Below are 17112 nucleotides of genomic sequence, written 5' to 3'. Positions count from 1 at the left end.
TCACCCTGTGAGGACCTGTATGAAACAGAAATAGGAACCCAGCATCCAGTTCCTGGTCTTTTGAACACTTGGCAGGTGACAAGTGTGCACGTCATCCTTGCATGGGGCCATGCTAACATCCGTATTGTTGCCCTTTTAGTATATTTGCTCTCTTCCCTCTCTGCTTTCCCTTCTCCCCTCTTGATAGGAAAGTATGTCCTCCGTACTCAGCCCCAGCCCAAGCCCCAGCAAGGGTGTCTAATGGTAGGTCAGGACCATAGGGCTGATTATGGATGCATCTCTGATTATTCCTTCTTTGTCTTTTGAGAGATGGGGTCACTTCTCTGCTGTGACAACACCCATCCGAGTAGCTACTTCAACTACAGGCCAAGACTACCTTGAGGGGAAGAAGTCTCTTGAGATTTGGGGGGGTTGAGCTGGCCTGTTAACAGTGATCCTGATTTCTCTCCATACCCTCCTTTTCCCGTGTGTTTGAAACTGGGTCTCACTTTATAGTCCAAGATCCCTTTGGATTCATGATGATCCTCCTGCCTCAGCCTCCCAAGTTGTGGGTTTACAGATGTACATCACCAGGCCAGTTTTAAGAAAAATTTGCTTATTTTATTTTATGTGTATATGTGTTTTGCCTGCATCAGGAATGTCTGTGTGCCACTTGTATGTCATCCCTGGTCCTTGCAAAGCCAGAAAAGGGTATTGATCCCCTGGAATTGGAGTTACAAATGGTTGTGAGCTGTCGTGAGAATAAAACCCAGACCCTCTGGAAGAGTCCCCAGTGCTTTTAACAGCTGAGCCACCTCTCCTGGCTCTTGTCTCATTCAATTCTCAAGCCAGTATTTCCTAAGATTGAGAGCCCAAGAGATGATGTGGGTCTTATGCACAGAACTGGAATCTTGGCCACTGTGTGCATATGTGTGGAGGTTGGAGGACAACCCATAGGGAATTTGTTCTCTTGCTCCACCATGTGGATGCTGGATACCGAAATCAGATAGTTAGGCTTGGTAGGAGTCATCCTGCTCGGTCTAACTCCCCCCACCCACAACTGCTTTTCTGTCTCTTTCTCTGAATTGTCAGTACATTTGATTTTTGGTGTTTCTAGGAAAAAGCGGTGCCCTGTACTTATGGGTAGCACTTGCCTTCCCCTGAACGGGCTTGTTTTTAACCGAGCAAGTTCTGGAAAGCTGGCTCTCGATACAGATTCGGTCCCTCCCTGTACCTGGTCTGCCTGTCACAGCTCTTTAGTCAGACCACTGTGTCCCTCCCACCCTGGGACTGCCTTGGGAGAATGTCTGCCACTGCTACCCCCTAAGGAGCCTGCCCAGAAGCCGCTGTCACCTCCTCCCCTACAGCTTCTTGCTGGAGTACCTTTCTCCTCTTCCACTCTCTAAACACTTGTCCCTGACCCCAGTAAAAGCAGCAACCTGGACCTTATAGGGGGAAAGACACGCAGTTGGGATAAACATGGTCTCCTGGTTATGGGAGCAACTGTGATCACGAAGTCACAGACCAGTGTCTCCCTGAGGACATTCCTAGGGACAGGCCAGCCAAGGGATAGTCAGGGGTTCCCATCTGGGTTAAAAAGTACCCTCTCCATCATTTCTGGATCCTCACAGGATCCTGGGCTGGGGAAGAGATTTCATGAAGTTGATTTTCTGGAGGAAAATCAACAGCCGGAGGGGAATTGCTTTACTCCAGATCTGCAGGGGAGGGCCTAAACTAGAATCCAGGAATGGGGTCATCATGTGTCATCATGTAAGACCTTGGGACAGACTTCAAACACTTGGTCATCTCCTTCCTGGCAACAGCTCTTCCCACCCTAGGTCCTTGCCTCACAGAAGAAAGAGCAAACGGTTGACGGGAGAAGCAGAGGCATTTATTAAGGTCTGGCAGATGAGGCGAAGGTGGAGCTAGGCACGGGTACACCTAGGGCAGTGAGCCGGAGGGTCCCTTGGAGGAGGTCCCCTTCTGTCCTTGCCTCCACCCAGCACCCACCCCAGCTGCCTCCCACCTGCTCCTGCCTCCCAGAGCACAGCACCAAGAACATAGGATCCCAGCTCAGGGCAGAGCCAAGGCTTCTGTCTCCCACGACGGAGAAGTGGGGTGTCCTGGGAACCCCCTTGGCCCTGCTGCCATAATAAAGTTAGGAAGCCCCTTGTCTGTACCAAGAACAGAACAAACACTGGTTCTCTGGTGGGGGTGACCAAGCAGAACCTCTGAGGGCAGAGGTGAACACAGCAAACGAACGCATTGCTGCATTTAGATCTGTCCTGCCTCCACTGTCCTTCCTGCAGACTGGATGTTGGCCGAGTCTGGCCAGGAGTAAGATGGGACAGTGGAGATGTGACCCCAGATTCTTGTATGGGCATCAGCATGAGGGCTTCCCCAACACCAAATCTGTTGATATGTACACCGGGCAGCCCCACCCGCGACAAAGGGAAGCCACTAGTACCTAGTAAGAATATCCACCTTTGTGGCTAAAGGGCTGAGCAGGGCCAGCCAGTTCTGGGAGGTAGGCAGGGCTCTCATCCAAGTGGGACAAAGGGACTGTGTCCTCCTCGCTGACTGGCCGGTCAAACTCGGCCTTCAGAGCTGGACGCTGATTATCCGGGAAGGCCAGCGAGAACAGGGCCTCAGGCTCACACACAAACTTGTACACGTAGCGCTCACCAGCCACCTGCAGAGAGAGGGCTGTCAGGCCTACACTATACCCTGCCTCAGGAGGGAATGTAGAGGATCCCATCCTCCTCATAGGTCACAAAGATACATCAGGGACCCTCCCTTGCTTTTCCACACTTGCTCTTCTCGAAACCCACTTCTGGCATTGTTCAGCTTGGAAACAGCGCAGTCACTACTTTTTGGTTGTTGTTGTTGTTTTCGCGACAGGGTTTCTCTGTATTGTTTTGGAGACTGTCCTGGAACCTCTCTGTAGACCAGGCTGGCCTCGAACTCAGAGATCCACCTGCCTCTGCCTCCCGAGTGCTGGGATTAAAGGCGTGCGCCACCAGCGCCTGGCTGCTCAGGCACTATTTAACAACTGCACAAGGTGAACCTTAGGATTTATATTTCTGTTCCCACAAACCTAAGAAATTCATTGTCCCTTCCTCCCTCCCTCCCTCGACCCTCCCTTGGTCCCTCCTCATGGCCATGCTAAGACCTCAATCCGACCTTCTGCATAATGCCTTTCTCATAATAGTATCGGAGTGAGCGGCTCAGCTTGTCATAGTTCATGGCTGGCCGGTTCTTCTGGATGCCCCAGAGCCTGGCGACCTGGGGACAGGAGACAAAGCATTTGGGTGGAGATGCCATCTCCAAGGAAAAATGGGAGGGGAGGGGTGGGAAGAGCATTTGAGATGCTTGGTGCAGAGGAAATCTAGACTTGTTACCAGACCACTGACTCAGGCCTGGCAACTAGGTCAGGCAGATGGAGGCTGGCAGTGAAGGCAAGTGCCCCGTTTCTCCTCCCAAGGCTCCTAAGGTGCTGCAGAGGAGGAGTGGGAACACCGGAGACCCACCTCTTCAGGTTCAATTAGTTTAAACTCCATCCCCCGGCCTGTCCAAGCAATGAAATGAGCATTGGTTGGGTCATCCAGCAGGGCCACCAGAAACTGCCACAGTTGCAAGGCACCCCGGCGCTGGTAGGGTGGCCCCTCCCGGAAAGCTCCAACCCCTTCCTGCTTGATGTCTCCTGGGAACGTGGAAATAGGTGTGAGGTACATATCCCCTGACCAACCTCCTTCCCTTCCCCATGGGGCATCCCCAGGCTCTTTTCCTGAGAGTCCCGACCTCTCCCAACAACAAAATGCGATTCTTACAGAGGACCCAGTGTGATAGGGGTGAAGAAGACCCTGACCCTCCTATGCAGCCACTTCTCTGACCTTCAAATTTTTCAGGGACAATGCAGACATCATCTGGGAATGGTCGAAGAGATTTCTCATAGCCATAACCTTGTGGAGAAAGTTGGGGACTGCTCAGGTCTTAGGGTTCACTGATTGGACCCCCATGGAATCCAAAAGAACTCCTGACTGGAGTGACTCTCCGGGGCAGCAAGGATTCCCCACCCCCAATTAGGAGGCCTGAGCCAGGAAAGGAAGAGGCTGCCTTACCCATCACTCCATCACCTGGAGAGGGCCCAGAGAAGCCCTCTGGGTGCAGGTACATTGATGCACACCCAGGGACATCTGCGGGAGGGAAAAAAGGGTCATGCGGTTAACTGACTGAAACGAGGCTGAGGAGCAGGGGAGGGAGAAGCTCTACGAAGAAGTTCATGCCTGCTAGCCCGCGGTCCAGGCCGTCCTTTTCCCACCCCCAAATGCCAGGGGAAGTTCACCCAGAGGGAGCTGGAAGCTTGAAGCCCTCGGTTTGAGGGCTGGGGCGGAGGGGGTTGGCAGCAGCTGGGGCTAGCAGCCTGTTCTACAAGGCCCAAAATTCCAGGGAGCAGCTGTTTCCTGTGAGTTCAGGGGAAGGAGGGGGTGAGATGAACCTCCGGGGGTTGGGAAGGGTTCGGTAAGACTTCCTCGGAATGGGCACATGTCCGGTCAGCAGGTCAGGTTCCATGGCCAGTACCTCTGTGTCTGTGTGTGTGTGTGTGTGTGTGTACAAGTGAGAGGAGCGCGGGGGGGGCATCTAGGGAAGAGGCAGCGGGCACTGGGCTGGTTTTTTTCTCGGGTCTAAACGCTTTCTACGGCGTTCCAAGCCATAGAACTGAAAGCTCCACCTAGAGAAGGTAACTGTGTGAAGCCACGCTTCAAGTTCCAAACCTTTCCCGCCCCCTCCACTCCCACCTATGAATGAGCCGCTGACACCCGACACCTCGGGGGTGGGGGGAAGCAGGAGGGAGGGTTCATTCATGCCTCCATTTTGTGAATGGAATTCCTGACTCCATTCAGGAAAGCGGAGGGAGGCGGGGCAGGAGTTCAAGGGCAAGTAACTCGATCTCCTCCGGTCTCTAGCCTTTGAAGGTCAGCAACTCCGAGCATCTCCCTCTTGCAGCCACCACTTCACCGAGCTTGGCGTTACAGCCAGGTTTAAAGAAAGGAGGCTAGCACCTATCCTGTTCTCCCTGGAGCGGTTGGGGGGGTTGTGGTTCAGCCCCCGGCCCAGAAATACTGTGCACACCAGGAAAGGAAAAATTCTACAATTCCAGCCAACAGCTCTTCAGCGACTGACTGGCGCTCGCTCTCTCTCTCTGTCTCTCTCTCTGTCTCTCTCTCTCTCTGTCTCTCTCTCTCTCTGTCTCTCTGTCTCTCTCTCTCTCTCTCTGTCTCTCTCTCTCTCTGTCTCTCTCTCTCTCTGTCTCTCTGTCTCTCTGTCTCTCTCTCTCTCTCTCTCTCTTCCTCTCTTCCTCCCTCCTTTCCTTTCCCTCCCTCCCTCTCCCTCCTGCCCTCTCCCTTTCTGTAGCCCAGGCTGGCCTGAAATTCATTATATAGCTCAGGCTGGTTTTAAACTCATGGCTATCCACCTGCCCCCACCTCCTGAATGCTGACATTAATGGAAACGCACAACCAAAGCTCTATTTTTTTATAGACATTAGTCTAGGCTAGCCTTTTTGTTGATGAGCATCCTGCCTTCACTTCCTAAGTGCTTGGATTACATGGGTACACATGTTCAGCTCCCTTCATAGTTATAAACCATTTTTGTATAACTGCATACTCTAGTTCCAGGCACAGTACTCTGGTCTTAGTGGGTTAATTAAAACCCCTAAACTCCAAGCAGAAGTAAATGCCAACCCTTTTTATTGTCAAAAGCTGTAAAGGCAAAGGTCTATATACTCTATCATTTTATCTGAATGTTGACTGGCTAGAAAAATGATCATTCTTTAGAGCATGTAAAACAAAAAGTAATGAGTTGGATTAAGAACTGATGCATGGACCATGGAAAGGCATAAACCTTCTAGGGATCTTAACCTTGCTGCTCATAGGAGTAGTTGCCACCCCCCCCCCTCAATCCCAGAAAAACTCCTGGAGTCCCCACAAGAGTCTCTTACCTGAGTCATAGGCGAAGTCTGTGCGCTCCTGTTTGATCACCACCCCTGCCCCTGAGTACCTGTGCCCACTGACCCCACCCTGGCTTGCAGCCGGCTGGCCAGCCTGTTCATACAAGGGGTCATGGTACTCTTGCTTGAAGCTCTGCTGGGGGTAGGGTGGGCAGGGCTCCGACAGCTGGTGTTGGTAGGGGGCTGGGAGAGGTTCCCGGCCCCCTCCCTGAGGAGATGTGAAGGAGTGGCACATGTCCAGAGGCTGCTGGAAGACGGAGCTGGAAGTGAGGGGTGGAGGAGGAGGAAAAGAGAATCTTCCGTTAGGTCCCCTTGAGCCTGTCACTTGCTGAGTTCCCCTGGTTTTCCTTTTCTCCCAGCCAGGTCTCTTTGGAGAACTAGGGAATTGAGCCCAGACTGCCTGGCGAGGCCTGGGTCCCCGGGTACTGTGTATCTGTCTCCTTACCTGTGCTCACCAAGGTACCCGTGGCCAGGGTGGGGCTGGGAGGAGCTGGAGGGTCTCAGGAGGCTCTGCTGCTGCTCTGCCCTGGGAAAGGGCTGCAGGGGCGACTGTCCAGGGGCACCAGGGGCGGGGGACTTGATGGCGATTTGTCTGGGGGAGTCATAGGCACTGGGGTTGAGGGGGAGAGGAGGATGAGGGGACAGAGAAGCTAGGTGACCATCCTTTACCCTTCATCCCCCAGGAAGTGATTACTACAATTGTAGGAGTAGAGGGGAATTTTATTTATTTATATATTTAATTTGTTTTGTTTTTCAAGACAGGGCTTATCTCTGTAGTCCTGACTGTTCTGGAACTCCCTCTATAGACCAGGCTGGCCTCAAACTCACAGAAATCTACTTGCCTCTGCCTCCCTCCTAAGTGCTAGGACTAAAGGTGTGCACCACCACCAATTTTATTTATTTATTTGTTTGGGTTTATCTATGTGTCCCTGGCTGTCCTAGAACTCACTCTGCAGACCAGGCCAGCCTCTGCCTTCCCAGTGCTAGGAAAAGTTTTTTGTTTGTTTGTTTGTTTAAAATAGGGTCCCTTATAGTCCGTGGTGGCCTCGGACTCTCCATACGTAGCCAACAATGACCTCTAACGTCATTCTCCCGTCTCCACCTCACAACTGCTGAGAGTGCACACAATCACCAGCCAGGTTTATGTGCGAGGTTTATGCAGTGCTGACAATCAAATCGGGATATGCAAGCACTCTGCCAGCTCAGCTACATTCCCAGCCTCCAGGCAAATTATTTTTTCTCTCCTCCAAAAGGGTCTTGCTCTGTAGCCCAGCTCGATCTGGGCCTCCCTATGGAGCTCAAACTTACTATCCTCCTGTCTCAAGCACATGCCATCATATTTGTCTAGGTGACAACCTCTTAGCTTGACAATATCCCTCAGAAGCACAGGGGAACTGGTTTGAGTAGGACATGGGCCTCCAAGTAGAAACTCATTGTGCTCAGGTCTCAGCACACTGGGGGCCATCTGTCCACTGTGTGGTGCCTCCTGATAATACTCAGAGGAAACCTTGCTAGTGCTACCTTCAGGACTAGGAAACCCCTCTGCTATCCAACCTTCATCTCTACTGCTGCCTCAGCTCATGGTCCCCCACCCCCACCCTCAACAAAGCCTTGACCTCTGGACACCTTGCCCCAGACTTCACCACACCCTCCAAGGCCAGGGCTCACCTGGAGTAAAGGCACTGCTCTCCATGGTGGTAGGGGAGTGGTGGCTTCCTGCTGCAGGACAGGGCCGGTTCTGTGCGGGGACTCTGGGGTTCCTTCTTGATCCTGGTGGTGGGGCTATGGAAAGCTACTGTGGGGTAGGACAGTAGGACGGAGGAAAGTCACAGTGTCACATGGAGGTTGACAGGGCTTTTGATAAACACCTGGGCTTTCTGAGGGCTGGCTAGGTCACTGGCACAGTGTCCTCCCTTCCTGCTCTCATTCTCTGAACGCTGAAGTTGACGGATTCCAGAACTGGTTACTCCCATTATGTGTAGTTTTAAACATGAGGCTAATGTCTCGTATTAACCAAGAGAATCATCTAAGAATTCAACATGCATACCTCAGCTAAGGAAACACCTTCCTAAGAGTGAGCATCTTAGACCCAGGGCCTTAGGCTTCTCTGAGTGCCCTGGAAATTTCCAAGTGAGGGACATGTTTTCTTGTTTGGGGCTATAAAGATCCTTTGGTTTTCTGAGGGAGTTGGGCTATTAGCCCACTTGCCTGTCAGCTGAGAAACATACTCATGCTCCCAATTATCTGTGAGGAGCACTGGCCTTTTTGGGCCCTTTCTGGGTCCTTAAAGTCCAGCTATCACTGTGGCTAAGCCCTGGTGTAAGTGACATCCTGGCATCCTGCAGTCCCATCAGATGCCCTGGAGTCCACAGCTCTGATGTCCACTGTTTTCCATTCTTGTGCCTATTTTATGTCATGAGTGATGACATCTAAGAGCAGTACCTGATATCTAAGTATCCTTTCTTCATACTTTGCTTTTTCTTGTTTTTTCAAGACAGGGTTTTTCTGTGTAGCCCTGGCTGTCCTGTAACTCACTCTGTAGACCAGGCTGGCCTCAAATTCACAAAAATCTACTTGCCTTTGCTGTAGGTGCTGGGATTAAAACACCATTATCAGGCATTCTTCTTCATTTAAGGCAAGGCTTTACTATATATCCAGACTGATCTCAAACTCATTGTTCCTCAGATTACAAGTGTGGGACACTTTACCTGGCCAAGCATCATTTCTCAATAGTGACAGTGAGGTCAGATTGGGGGGGGGCATTGTAGGATTTTTGCAGCACCCAACCCCAAACTCTACAGAGATACTGACAAATCTGTCCTGGGGCAACATCACCAACGCTAAAGAGAATAACAGAACAACAGATCTGGGGCCTGCTGAGCTGTCTCAAGCCCCTAGCTTTGGCTGGAGAGGGAAGGCATCTGCTCCACGTCACATGGCTACAACTCCAGAGGGCGGGGGAATCAAGATCTTCATCTCCTAGTCACTGCCTTGGTCTTAGAGTCCATAACACAGGATGGGGCGCCCTGACCTTCATCCTGTCTTTAGGTGAGAGCAAATTGCTTTCCTTTGGGTGACTGTCCCCATGACTCACTTCCTGTGGTTCCCTGACCCCCCCATCCCCCACCCTTGCACCCAGCACTCACTACTCACAGTTTTCTGAATGAAAATCAGGAACAAACTGCTCATCGCTGTCTGGTACCTGAGCTGCAGAGAGAGGCCAGAGGTGAGTCTGGGGTGTAACCCTGCAAAGTGTCAGCACCAGGAAGACACCACTGCTCCAGCCCTGAAGCAGTCAAGAGCTTTCCTTAGACCTGTGGTGACTCCACCCCAGGTCCTGCACCCTCCAGCTCCAGCTGAATGAAGATGGGGGGTGACACAGGGACAGAACTTGTCTGAGCAGACTCCAGTCTTTCCCTAAATGTTTGTCCCTGGTCCCTCCAGTTTTCTGAAGAGCAAATGGACCTGCCCTTCAAAGTTTCCAAGGGTTTGTCAGGCTCACAGCAGAGTGCCATTAGGGGTGGGCAGGAGTTTTGTGGAGTCCTGTGTACCTGGAATCAGATGAGGAAACCCTGAATCTGGGAAGAACCCAAGAGTCTATACTTCGGATAATTTCCCAGGTGCTTTGGAGAAACTCAAGCGTTCTAGAGTCTCGGAAAGGGAATGGAGCAAAGAGAACAGCTGCAGAGATGTGAAAAGAGGGTAAAAATAGGACAGGAGGAAGTTGGAGACACCGTTCATCATTGATGTGTGGCCAAGGGAAAGGAGGGCTTTCCAAGCCTGGAGGTCTGGGGAGCATTCTCCTGGGGCGAGCATCTCTGTCCCAAAGGGCACCTCGATGGACTCCACAGTGTTTGTTTACTTTTGCCTCTTTACTGAGGAGGAAGAATTACAGCAGAAAGAACCGACACAAAGAAGGACTTCCTGATTGTCTAGGACAATAGTGGGTCTGAAGCAGGACAATGGAACTCGTGACCCAGGAGACTGGACTGTCACTCCCTGGAGTCTGCTCTCAGACTGGACAATGTCAAAATGGCAAGATAAAAGACTCAGACTTCAGAGTGGCTGGCGAGGCTATAAGACGAGGGATAGGGAACACTCTACACCCAATCCCATGTGAGCACACAGGCTCAGATCTTGGCCACAGGACCCTGTGTTTCCCTACTCACCCACTCCAGACCGTGCAGCCCACACAGCCCGCAGGGTGATCTTTGTACAACAGAAGCCCAATCACTTTGCTCTCTCGTTTAAAATGTGAAATCTGAACTCTTGCCCTGGCCTCCTCTCATCTCTCTGGCCTGCCTCTCACTGCTGTTGTTAACCCCTGGCACCTTGGTCCTCCTTTAGTTCTCAGTCTGCTGAGCTGGGCCCTTTCCCCCAGATCCTCTGCTCTGTTCTGGCTCTCACTATGTAGCCCAGGCTGCCCTAAAACCCAGCATCTTCCCAACTCTGGCTGCAATGCTGGGCTTACACAAGGGCTCCCTTCCAGGCTTATTAGAGGCCTTATCTGACCACCCCCAAGGAGAACTGTCCCTTTTGGCTTCTGTCTCAGCTAGCCACCCCCCCCCCACTCCATCTTATTAATGTATATTTGCATGTTAATATTCATCTTTTTACCAGGAAGTTAAGCTGTAAGGACAAGGGCTTTGTCTCCTTCAGATGAGTATCTAGCACCCAGAACAGGGTCCTACTCAGCTCAGATACTGAAATGACTGGAATTTATGAATAAGCATCCAATGAGATTGGTCCTCAGGCTGGGAGGAGCTAGCACCACAGATTCTGAAAGCAGAGAGACCCTAAGTCAGGCAGACCTTCCCTTTCCCTACTCCTTTCCAGCTACCACCAGCAAAGGCACGCCACCGGAAAAGCTCATCTTACAAGGGTACTCAAGCTGTGATCAAACGCTCGCTTCAAATGTCAACGGTACTAAGTGATTATAGACAGAAGTTTGTAGTTGATTTTTATTTATTTACTTATTGCAATGATGGGAGTTGGATCAAGGTGCTTTTGAACCCCCAGCCCTTGTTTTTTGTTTTTTGTTTTTTTTTGAGACAAGGTCTTACTAGGTACCCTAGGCTGGCCTGAAATTCACCATCCCCCTGCCTCAGCTTCCTAAGGCCTGTGATTACAGGCCTATGCAGCACCATGTCTGGCTTAGATTATTATTATTTTTTAGAGAGATTGGGGTGAGGGAGTTTAAGAAGCAGAAGTCTCCAGCAGTTAAGAATTTACTTAGATCAGGGTACTACATCAATGGGACACTATGTCTCGCCACAAAAATGTATGTAAATCCCCAGCTCTCTGAAAGTCCAACTACTATCCCACAGAAACTGCCCTCCATCCAGCCTGGCTGAAGAGTCACCAGCTTTGATATTGCCACCAGTTCCCAGATTCCCAGTCCTCGAATCTGTAAAGTCATTCTATAAGACAGAGGTGGGTCAGGCATCCACATTTGCAATAAATGTCCCTGATGACTGGCTGATTTGGAAAACACTAGTTAAGGGAAGGACATGTTCATTCCTGCTTGGTCTTCGGCCCATTCTGAAGGTGGCATGAGCAAGCAGGCTGAGCGGTATTTCCCTCCCTGCTACTTAGGCTAGGAGGGTCCCGAGGGCAAGGAAGGGGTACAGAACTTGGCAGGGGGTAGCTGACGTACTCTGGAGTCCCTCTTGGGGCCTCATTAACTACCGGTTTCCAGTGAGGTAATGGGCTGGGGGCATCTCCTGCTGACGCCACTGGGCTAGAGAGCCCTGTGGGTCATCTGACCTTTCCTCCTGCCTCAAGCTTGAACATTTATTCAGAACCCCCAGAAGAGACCTCTCTTTAGCAAACAGACTATATTCCTAAAGAAGCAATGCTATCCTCTTCTCAGAATGGGGAGTGAGCCCTACTCCGTACTCAGCTCTCCCAATATTGGTCCTCTCCCAAAGGGGTACAGCAGGGCCCTCAGTCACCCAGAGACTATCATTGAGGATAGAAATAGGTACAGAAACAGAGCCTTGCGTTCCTGGAGAGCAGAAGAAATTTTAATTACCATGTTTGGTCTTGAACGTGCACCATTCTACTTGTTGACTCGGCTGTGTTTTGGCTGCTGAGCCACTGTCATCTTCCCCCAGATCCACTGGCACTAAAAAGGGGTTATCTAGGTGGGGACACGGCAGATGATTAAGGCAGGGTGTGTGTGTGTGTGTGTGTGTGTGTGTGTGTGTGTAGCCAGTATAATTCACAAGCATGCCAGTATAATTCACATGCATGCCAGAGCACACACACACGCACACACACAGAATACTCAGAGACTGTCCCTCTAACAGGGAGCCAGGGGACTCCTAAGATGGGCTCCAGAAGAAATGGGAAGTTTAACCAGCAAAGCTGTGAAGCCTATCAGGAGCCTGCTGCCATGTATCCCACAAAAGGATGTAGACCACCCTCTGGGTGTGGGGCAATCCCACATAAGAGTGAATGGTAGCATTCTTCAGAGCTTCTGCTCTATTGTGTCACCATTGGCTGGGGGCTCTCACCCACACCCTGCCCCCACCCTGGCAGCCTCTATCTTGGAAGGAACCAGTTCTCTATCTGTGGAGGGGACAACATTCCTTCCCAGGAACCTTCTGGAAGGGGAGGAAATAGAAAGATGGAGGAGGCATTGAATTAAGAAAGACTAGGGGGGAAATTGAAGTCTAACCCCCTCCCCCAACAGACTCCCCCCAGACACCAGGGTGCATGCACACTTTCATTCAAATTCCTTGTACTTAATTATGAGAAAATATATGGGTGAAAGCACCCTCCATACATGGGGTCTCTTTTTGGACCTAGATACAGATAAGGAGGTCAAAGGGCCAGGGGAGGTAGCCCTCTTGGAGGACTGTTTGGCTGCAGTTAATTCTTGTGGAAGGATGAGCCACATCCATCCCTTACAATTCTGATAAAAGCTACAAACCATTTTCGTTATAGATAAGTCCATATTATCACCACATAGGGTACAACCCCAACAGTTTTACACATAGAACAGCAATATCAAGGACCCCAAATCTATCCACAAGTCCTCTGGGAATTAACAGACTTCCCCCTCCCCAACTTCATACAAAAGGCGGACACAGCTCAGTCAGTGTTCCCCACTACCAAAGAGACCACAGAAACACTGTTCCTAATGGTTCCTGAGCCCCCCCCCACAGTCCCACAAAGGGACCCTCCATCAGATCCACAAATCTTTTACATAATCAGCCACATCTTGGCGCAGTCTGCCTGAGCCTGATCCATTTCCCAACATCTCAACAGATCCCAGGCACCCAGAAACCAGGTGACCCTCTCGGCTCACTTCACCCTTCTTTTACCCAGAAATAGCCCGACCCCAAAGATGTGTGTGCTGCCGCAGAAGAGCCTCACCAACACTCACTCCAAAAGCCCAGTCAGCAGCCAAGATGCCGGAAGCCACATCCACTTCTCTCTGTCCCTGCTTGGGTCCAGCCTGGTCACCAGCAGCACCCCAACCCTTCACTGCCCCACCCACACTATAAGCGGTCACTGCTTCTCTCCAAATTGAGGCTTCAGGAAGAAACCAAGCTGAGAGGGAGGAGGTTGGGCTATGGGCCCCATTCCTCCTGATGGCCCCCACCATTGGCAAGTCTCCAAAGGAGCTCGTCCCTCCCTGTCACCCCTTTGGCTTGGGGGGGCACTGACCTGGTGGGAAGAGGCAGGAGAGGAGACTGGGGTGATGTTGGGATGATGCAGGGGGACAGGACCCCGGCAGCTGCATCTGTCTCCGAAGACAGAGAGAGGAGCGAGTGGCCTCAGCATCCCCCCCTCAGGCCTGGCCATCCATCGCCAGCTGGGAACCTGAGCTGCTCCCTCAGGAGGAAGGAAAGGGAACCAAGGAGATCCCAGCCCCCCCCCCACCCTGCATTCCCCACCCCCACCTCCCCACCCACTGGATTTAAATGTACAGGAACTCCCAAGGCAGCAGTATGTAACACACACATGCACGCGTGCGCACATGCAAGTGCGCACCCATTTGCTGTCATACTAGCACACACAGACAGACACATGGACTGTCACCAGAGCCACCACCAAGGGGAGGAGCTTCCATGGTTGGGTGAAGAGAGCATTTTCCGTCCCTTGTCATCCAAACAGACCAAGTACTACCACAATGCCACCCTGAGCTAACTCACAGCCTGGGAGCTGACTACTGTGGGGACCCTCAGCTGATGGGCAGGGAAGGGAACCCAGAGAGCCAGACCAAAATCAAAACTCAGGTGGTAAGAAAGGAGGTCTTTAAGAGCTCATGGAAACCCTGAGTTCTTCAGCTCTAGAACATGGAGGGTGGTAAGCCCACTCAACAAAGCTCTTCATGTAACTAGGAGCTAGACACTCAGCTGAAGGAGTTAGATACACTTGATATCCCAGGACCCACACACACCCCATTCCACATTTTTGGAGGATGAACTCCATGCTAAACAGTCATTCTGCAACAACAATAACAGCAACAATAATGTATGCGTTTGAGATGGTGGCCAAGACAGACCTCATTTTATCTCAGATCTACCTAGTGGTCTTTTTCTTCTTACCCAAGCACTCCTATAGAGAGAATCCTGGGAGAAGGTGGATTTGAGCTTTTAAATTCCAAAAGAAAGGTACCCAGAGTGGGGGAATGGGGAAGCACACAGGAAGAGAAAAGACGTCAAGAAAAGGGTTCACTTTCGGTTTCTTGCTTTTTAGATTATGAATATAAAGGGGGTGTTAGCTAAGATGGGGTTGTTAACCCTTCCTGAATCATGGGGACTGTAAGTCACCATGTCTCCTTCTACTGACAGCCCTCTGCCAGCAATACCCTCAGGCTAAATAACCTCACCAAAATACACCAACTAGGATCCAACTAGAACACACCGCCCTCCCGGCCTCCCAACCCAGGCTGGGCCACTGACCCCATCCTGGCCAGCTCACAACCAACCCACCAACATACAGGAAGGGGGGCATTTGCCTGGGGGTGGAGGTATTCAGGAGGGATGCAGGGAGGACCAGTTGCCACTGGAATTATAATCAAGGCTATTTGGGGAGGCAGCCCTGAGTCTTCTTTGCCAAAGTGCCAAGAAAAGAATTATTGAAACTTTTGTTGTTATTTTGGCTTGGGCAGTAAATTGGCCCTTGGAGTTAGGAAGACAGCAAAGGAAGGCAGTAAAAACCAATGTTCAGGCAACTTCAGAAGATAGGTAGCAAATTATTTATTTCTCCTGTTTCTCAACTCTCTTTCTACATCTCAACACCCCAACGCTACACCTAGGCCTGGAGCCTCCTGCCAAACAAACTTTGCAAATAAAATTTTCAACCAGGAAAAACGGGCCTGGGGCCAAGTTCCATTCAAATAAGCAAATACCCCACACAATAGTCTGATTCATCCCCAGGCCTAGTTATACAAGCCTGGCTCAGGGTGAGAAAATAAATATGGATATAAGTGTCCACACTGGGCGCTGGGGAGAGTGAAGTGGTTAGGGACTGGGGGAGGGGACTGAAGGATTCCTTGAGACAGAAGACCCCCCACGCCCCACTTCTAATTCCATAAAGACAACAAAACTACTCACCTTCAGCGAGCCACGTCTCTTGGAAGTGACTGAGATCCTGGAAGAGATCTGATGGGTGAATATTGGAATTGGTGATGAGGTGGAGAGGATATGGGTAAAGACCTGACGAGCCCGGGTTACAGCCTCCCCACTGGGATAAGGGAAGGAGAATGATCAGAGTCCTCTGGGTGGTTTAACTTTTGGAGAAAAGTGGGTTGGGGAGGTCCAGGATAGGGCTTTGGGATGTGTGTGGGTTAAGGAGAGGGGTCGCAGTTAAGTTTGGTTCTTTACCTTCTGAGTCGGAAGGCGGCAGGGAGCCCGGGTCCATGAGCTTCCCCTGCGGGACCATCAGCGCTTCGCCCAAGCTCCCATTTCCGGGAGATTTCTGCTGGAAGGAGGGGGGAGAATGCCCCCGAATCACCCTAAGGAGTCTAGCTTGGGGGTGGGGGTGGGGTCCCGGGGCGGCTCAGGGGCTAGGCCTCCCTGGATCCCACTGAGACCCCCCGGGAGGGGGCTCTGGGGCGAGTAGGGGCGGGGTGCGGGGCGGGGGCGGGTGTGGAGGCCAGCGCGGCGCTCACGCTGCAGAAGGTGTAGGGCACTCGCTGGTCCAAGTATCCGCCTTTCATCCTCCGCTCCATCCGGCCGCTCCCTTCGGCCACACGGCCGGGCCCCCGCGCGGAGGCAGAGACCTAGGAGGGGGGGAGGCAGTTCGTACACGGTCCCGGGAGCGCTGCGGGGGGGATGGGGCGATCGCGAGGCTTCGGGTCGGACAGTGAAACTTCTCGGACTCCCTGGGACCTGCGTGGCCAAGTGCCGCCACCGCCACTCCCCTCCCGCCAAAGGAGGTCCCACCTGCTCCCGCGAGCTGGGGTCGGCGTGTCTGCTTTCTGCAACCCTGCTCAGCCCGGGCTGGGTTACATAAGACGTGTGTGTGCGCGTGTGAGTGTGTGTGTGTGTGTGTGCGTGCGCGCGCAAGGCGCACACCATTCGCACGCCCATAACTCAGGCGCCCCCTCCAGCCCCGAATCCCGACGCCTCCCACCCCCGCCCCGGAATGTGCGGAAGCGGGCGCCGAACAGAGAGTGTGATGTGTGGGAGATGAAGCGGGGAATCAGACACTCTCCCTTCCTTCCCCTTCCGCAGCTTCACCTGAGGCCCGCGCGTCTGTGCAGGAGCCGAGGGGGGATGCTCAGCATGCCCGGGGGATGACACAACTAAGGTGGAGGGGCTAGGCCGGAGCGAGGCGGCCTGAGCCCCGCGTCCCCAGAGCCCCGGTTTGTTTTCCGGGCGCAGCAGACAGTTGTGAGCCCAGGGGAGCAGCTGATTGGTGCATTTCCTTTGCCTCAGCCTCCGTTCTCGCTCCCCCCCGCCACCCCCGGTTCCCTTTGTTTCATTGACTTTTGTGAATGAAACCCCAGGGCCGGGCACGCCCGCCAATCCGCAGACTCGCCTAGCCTGGCTTGAGGGCGGAGTTTCCCATCCACGGAGGCCAATCAGAATGTAGGGGCTGTCTCTCGGCTTCATTCACTTCTTAGACTTCCATTCATAAAAAAATAAACTCATTTCGGCCCT

General features: G+C 52.2%; 1 protein-coding gene across 8 annotated transcripts; it reads right to left on the bottom strand.

The window, feature by feature from the left end:
* Positions 1–1848: 1848 nt before the first annotated feature.
* Positions 1849–16885, bottom strand: Etv4 (ETS variant transcription factor 4). 8 transcript variants are annotated; one of them, XM_021227166.2, is made up of 13 exons: positions 16690–16885; positions 16119–16229; positions 15832–15928; positions 15562–15609; positions 9143–9196; positions 7658–7784; positions 6435–6581; positions 5981–6249; positions 4101–4175; positions 3873–3941; positions 3510–3682; positions 3163–3264; positions 1849–2671 (listed from the first exon to the last, which is right to left on the bottom strand). In XM_021227166.2, the coding sequence occupies exons 2-13, from the start codon at positions 16176–16178 to the stop codon at positions 2447–2449; spliced, it is 1446 nt and encodes a 481-aa protein (XP_021082825.1). In that variant the 5' UTR covers positions 16179–16229; positions 16690–16885; the 3' UTR covers positions 1849–2446. The 8 variants fall into 8 exon arrangements, with proteins under 8 accessions (XP_021082825.1, XP_040605788.1, XP_021082826.1 ...); XM_040749854.1 differs by having other exon boundaries at positions 6435–6599; positions 7658–7781; positions 16690–16884; XM_021227167.2 differs by having other exon boundaries at positions 15832–15925; positions 16690–16884.
* Between the last annotated feature and the right edge of the window lie 227 nt (positions 16886–17112).

The sequence above is a fragment of the Mesocricetus auratus genome, unplaced genomic scaffold (genome assembly GCF_017639785.1).
Source record: "Mesocricetus auratus isolate SY011 unplaced genomic scaffold, BCM_Maur_2.0 Super-Scaffold_100007, whole genome shotgun sequence".
NCBI lineage: Eukaryota > Metazoa > Chordata > Mammalia > Rodentia > Cricetidae > Mesocricetus > Mesocricetus auratus.
This window is presented reverse-complemented; position numbering and strand designations above follow the sequence as displayed.

What these genes read in the sequence shown, in the direction of transcription:
- Etv4 (XM_021227164.2), bottom strand. Translation starts at nt 16,178, where the DNA reads ATGGAGCGGAGGATGAAAGGCGGATACTTGGACCAGCGAGTGCCCTAC. An exon ending in GAGCAGTGCCTTTACTCCAG is followed by an intron (nt 6,600 to 7,657) that starts GTGAGCCCTGGC and finishes CCTCAACCCCAG; the next exon opens with TGCCTATGACTCCCCCAGAC. An exon ending in TGTCCCTGAAAAATTTGAAG is followed by an intron (nt 3,683 to 3,872) that starts GTCAGAGAAGTG and finishes CCACGTTCCCAG; the next exon opens with GAGACATCAAGCAGGAAGGG.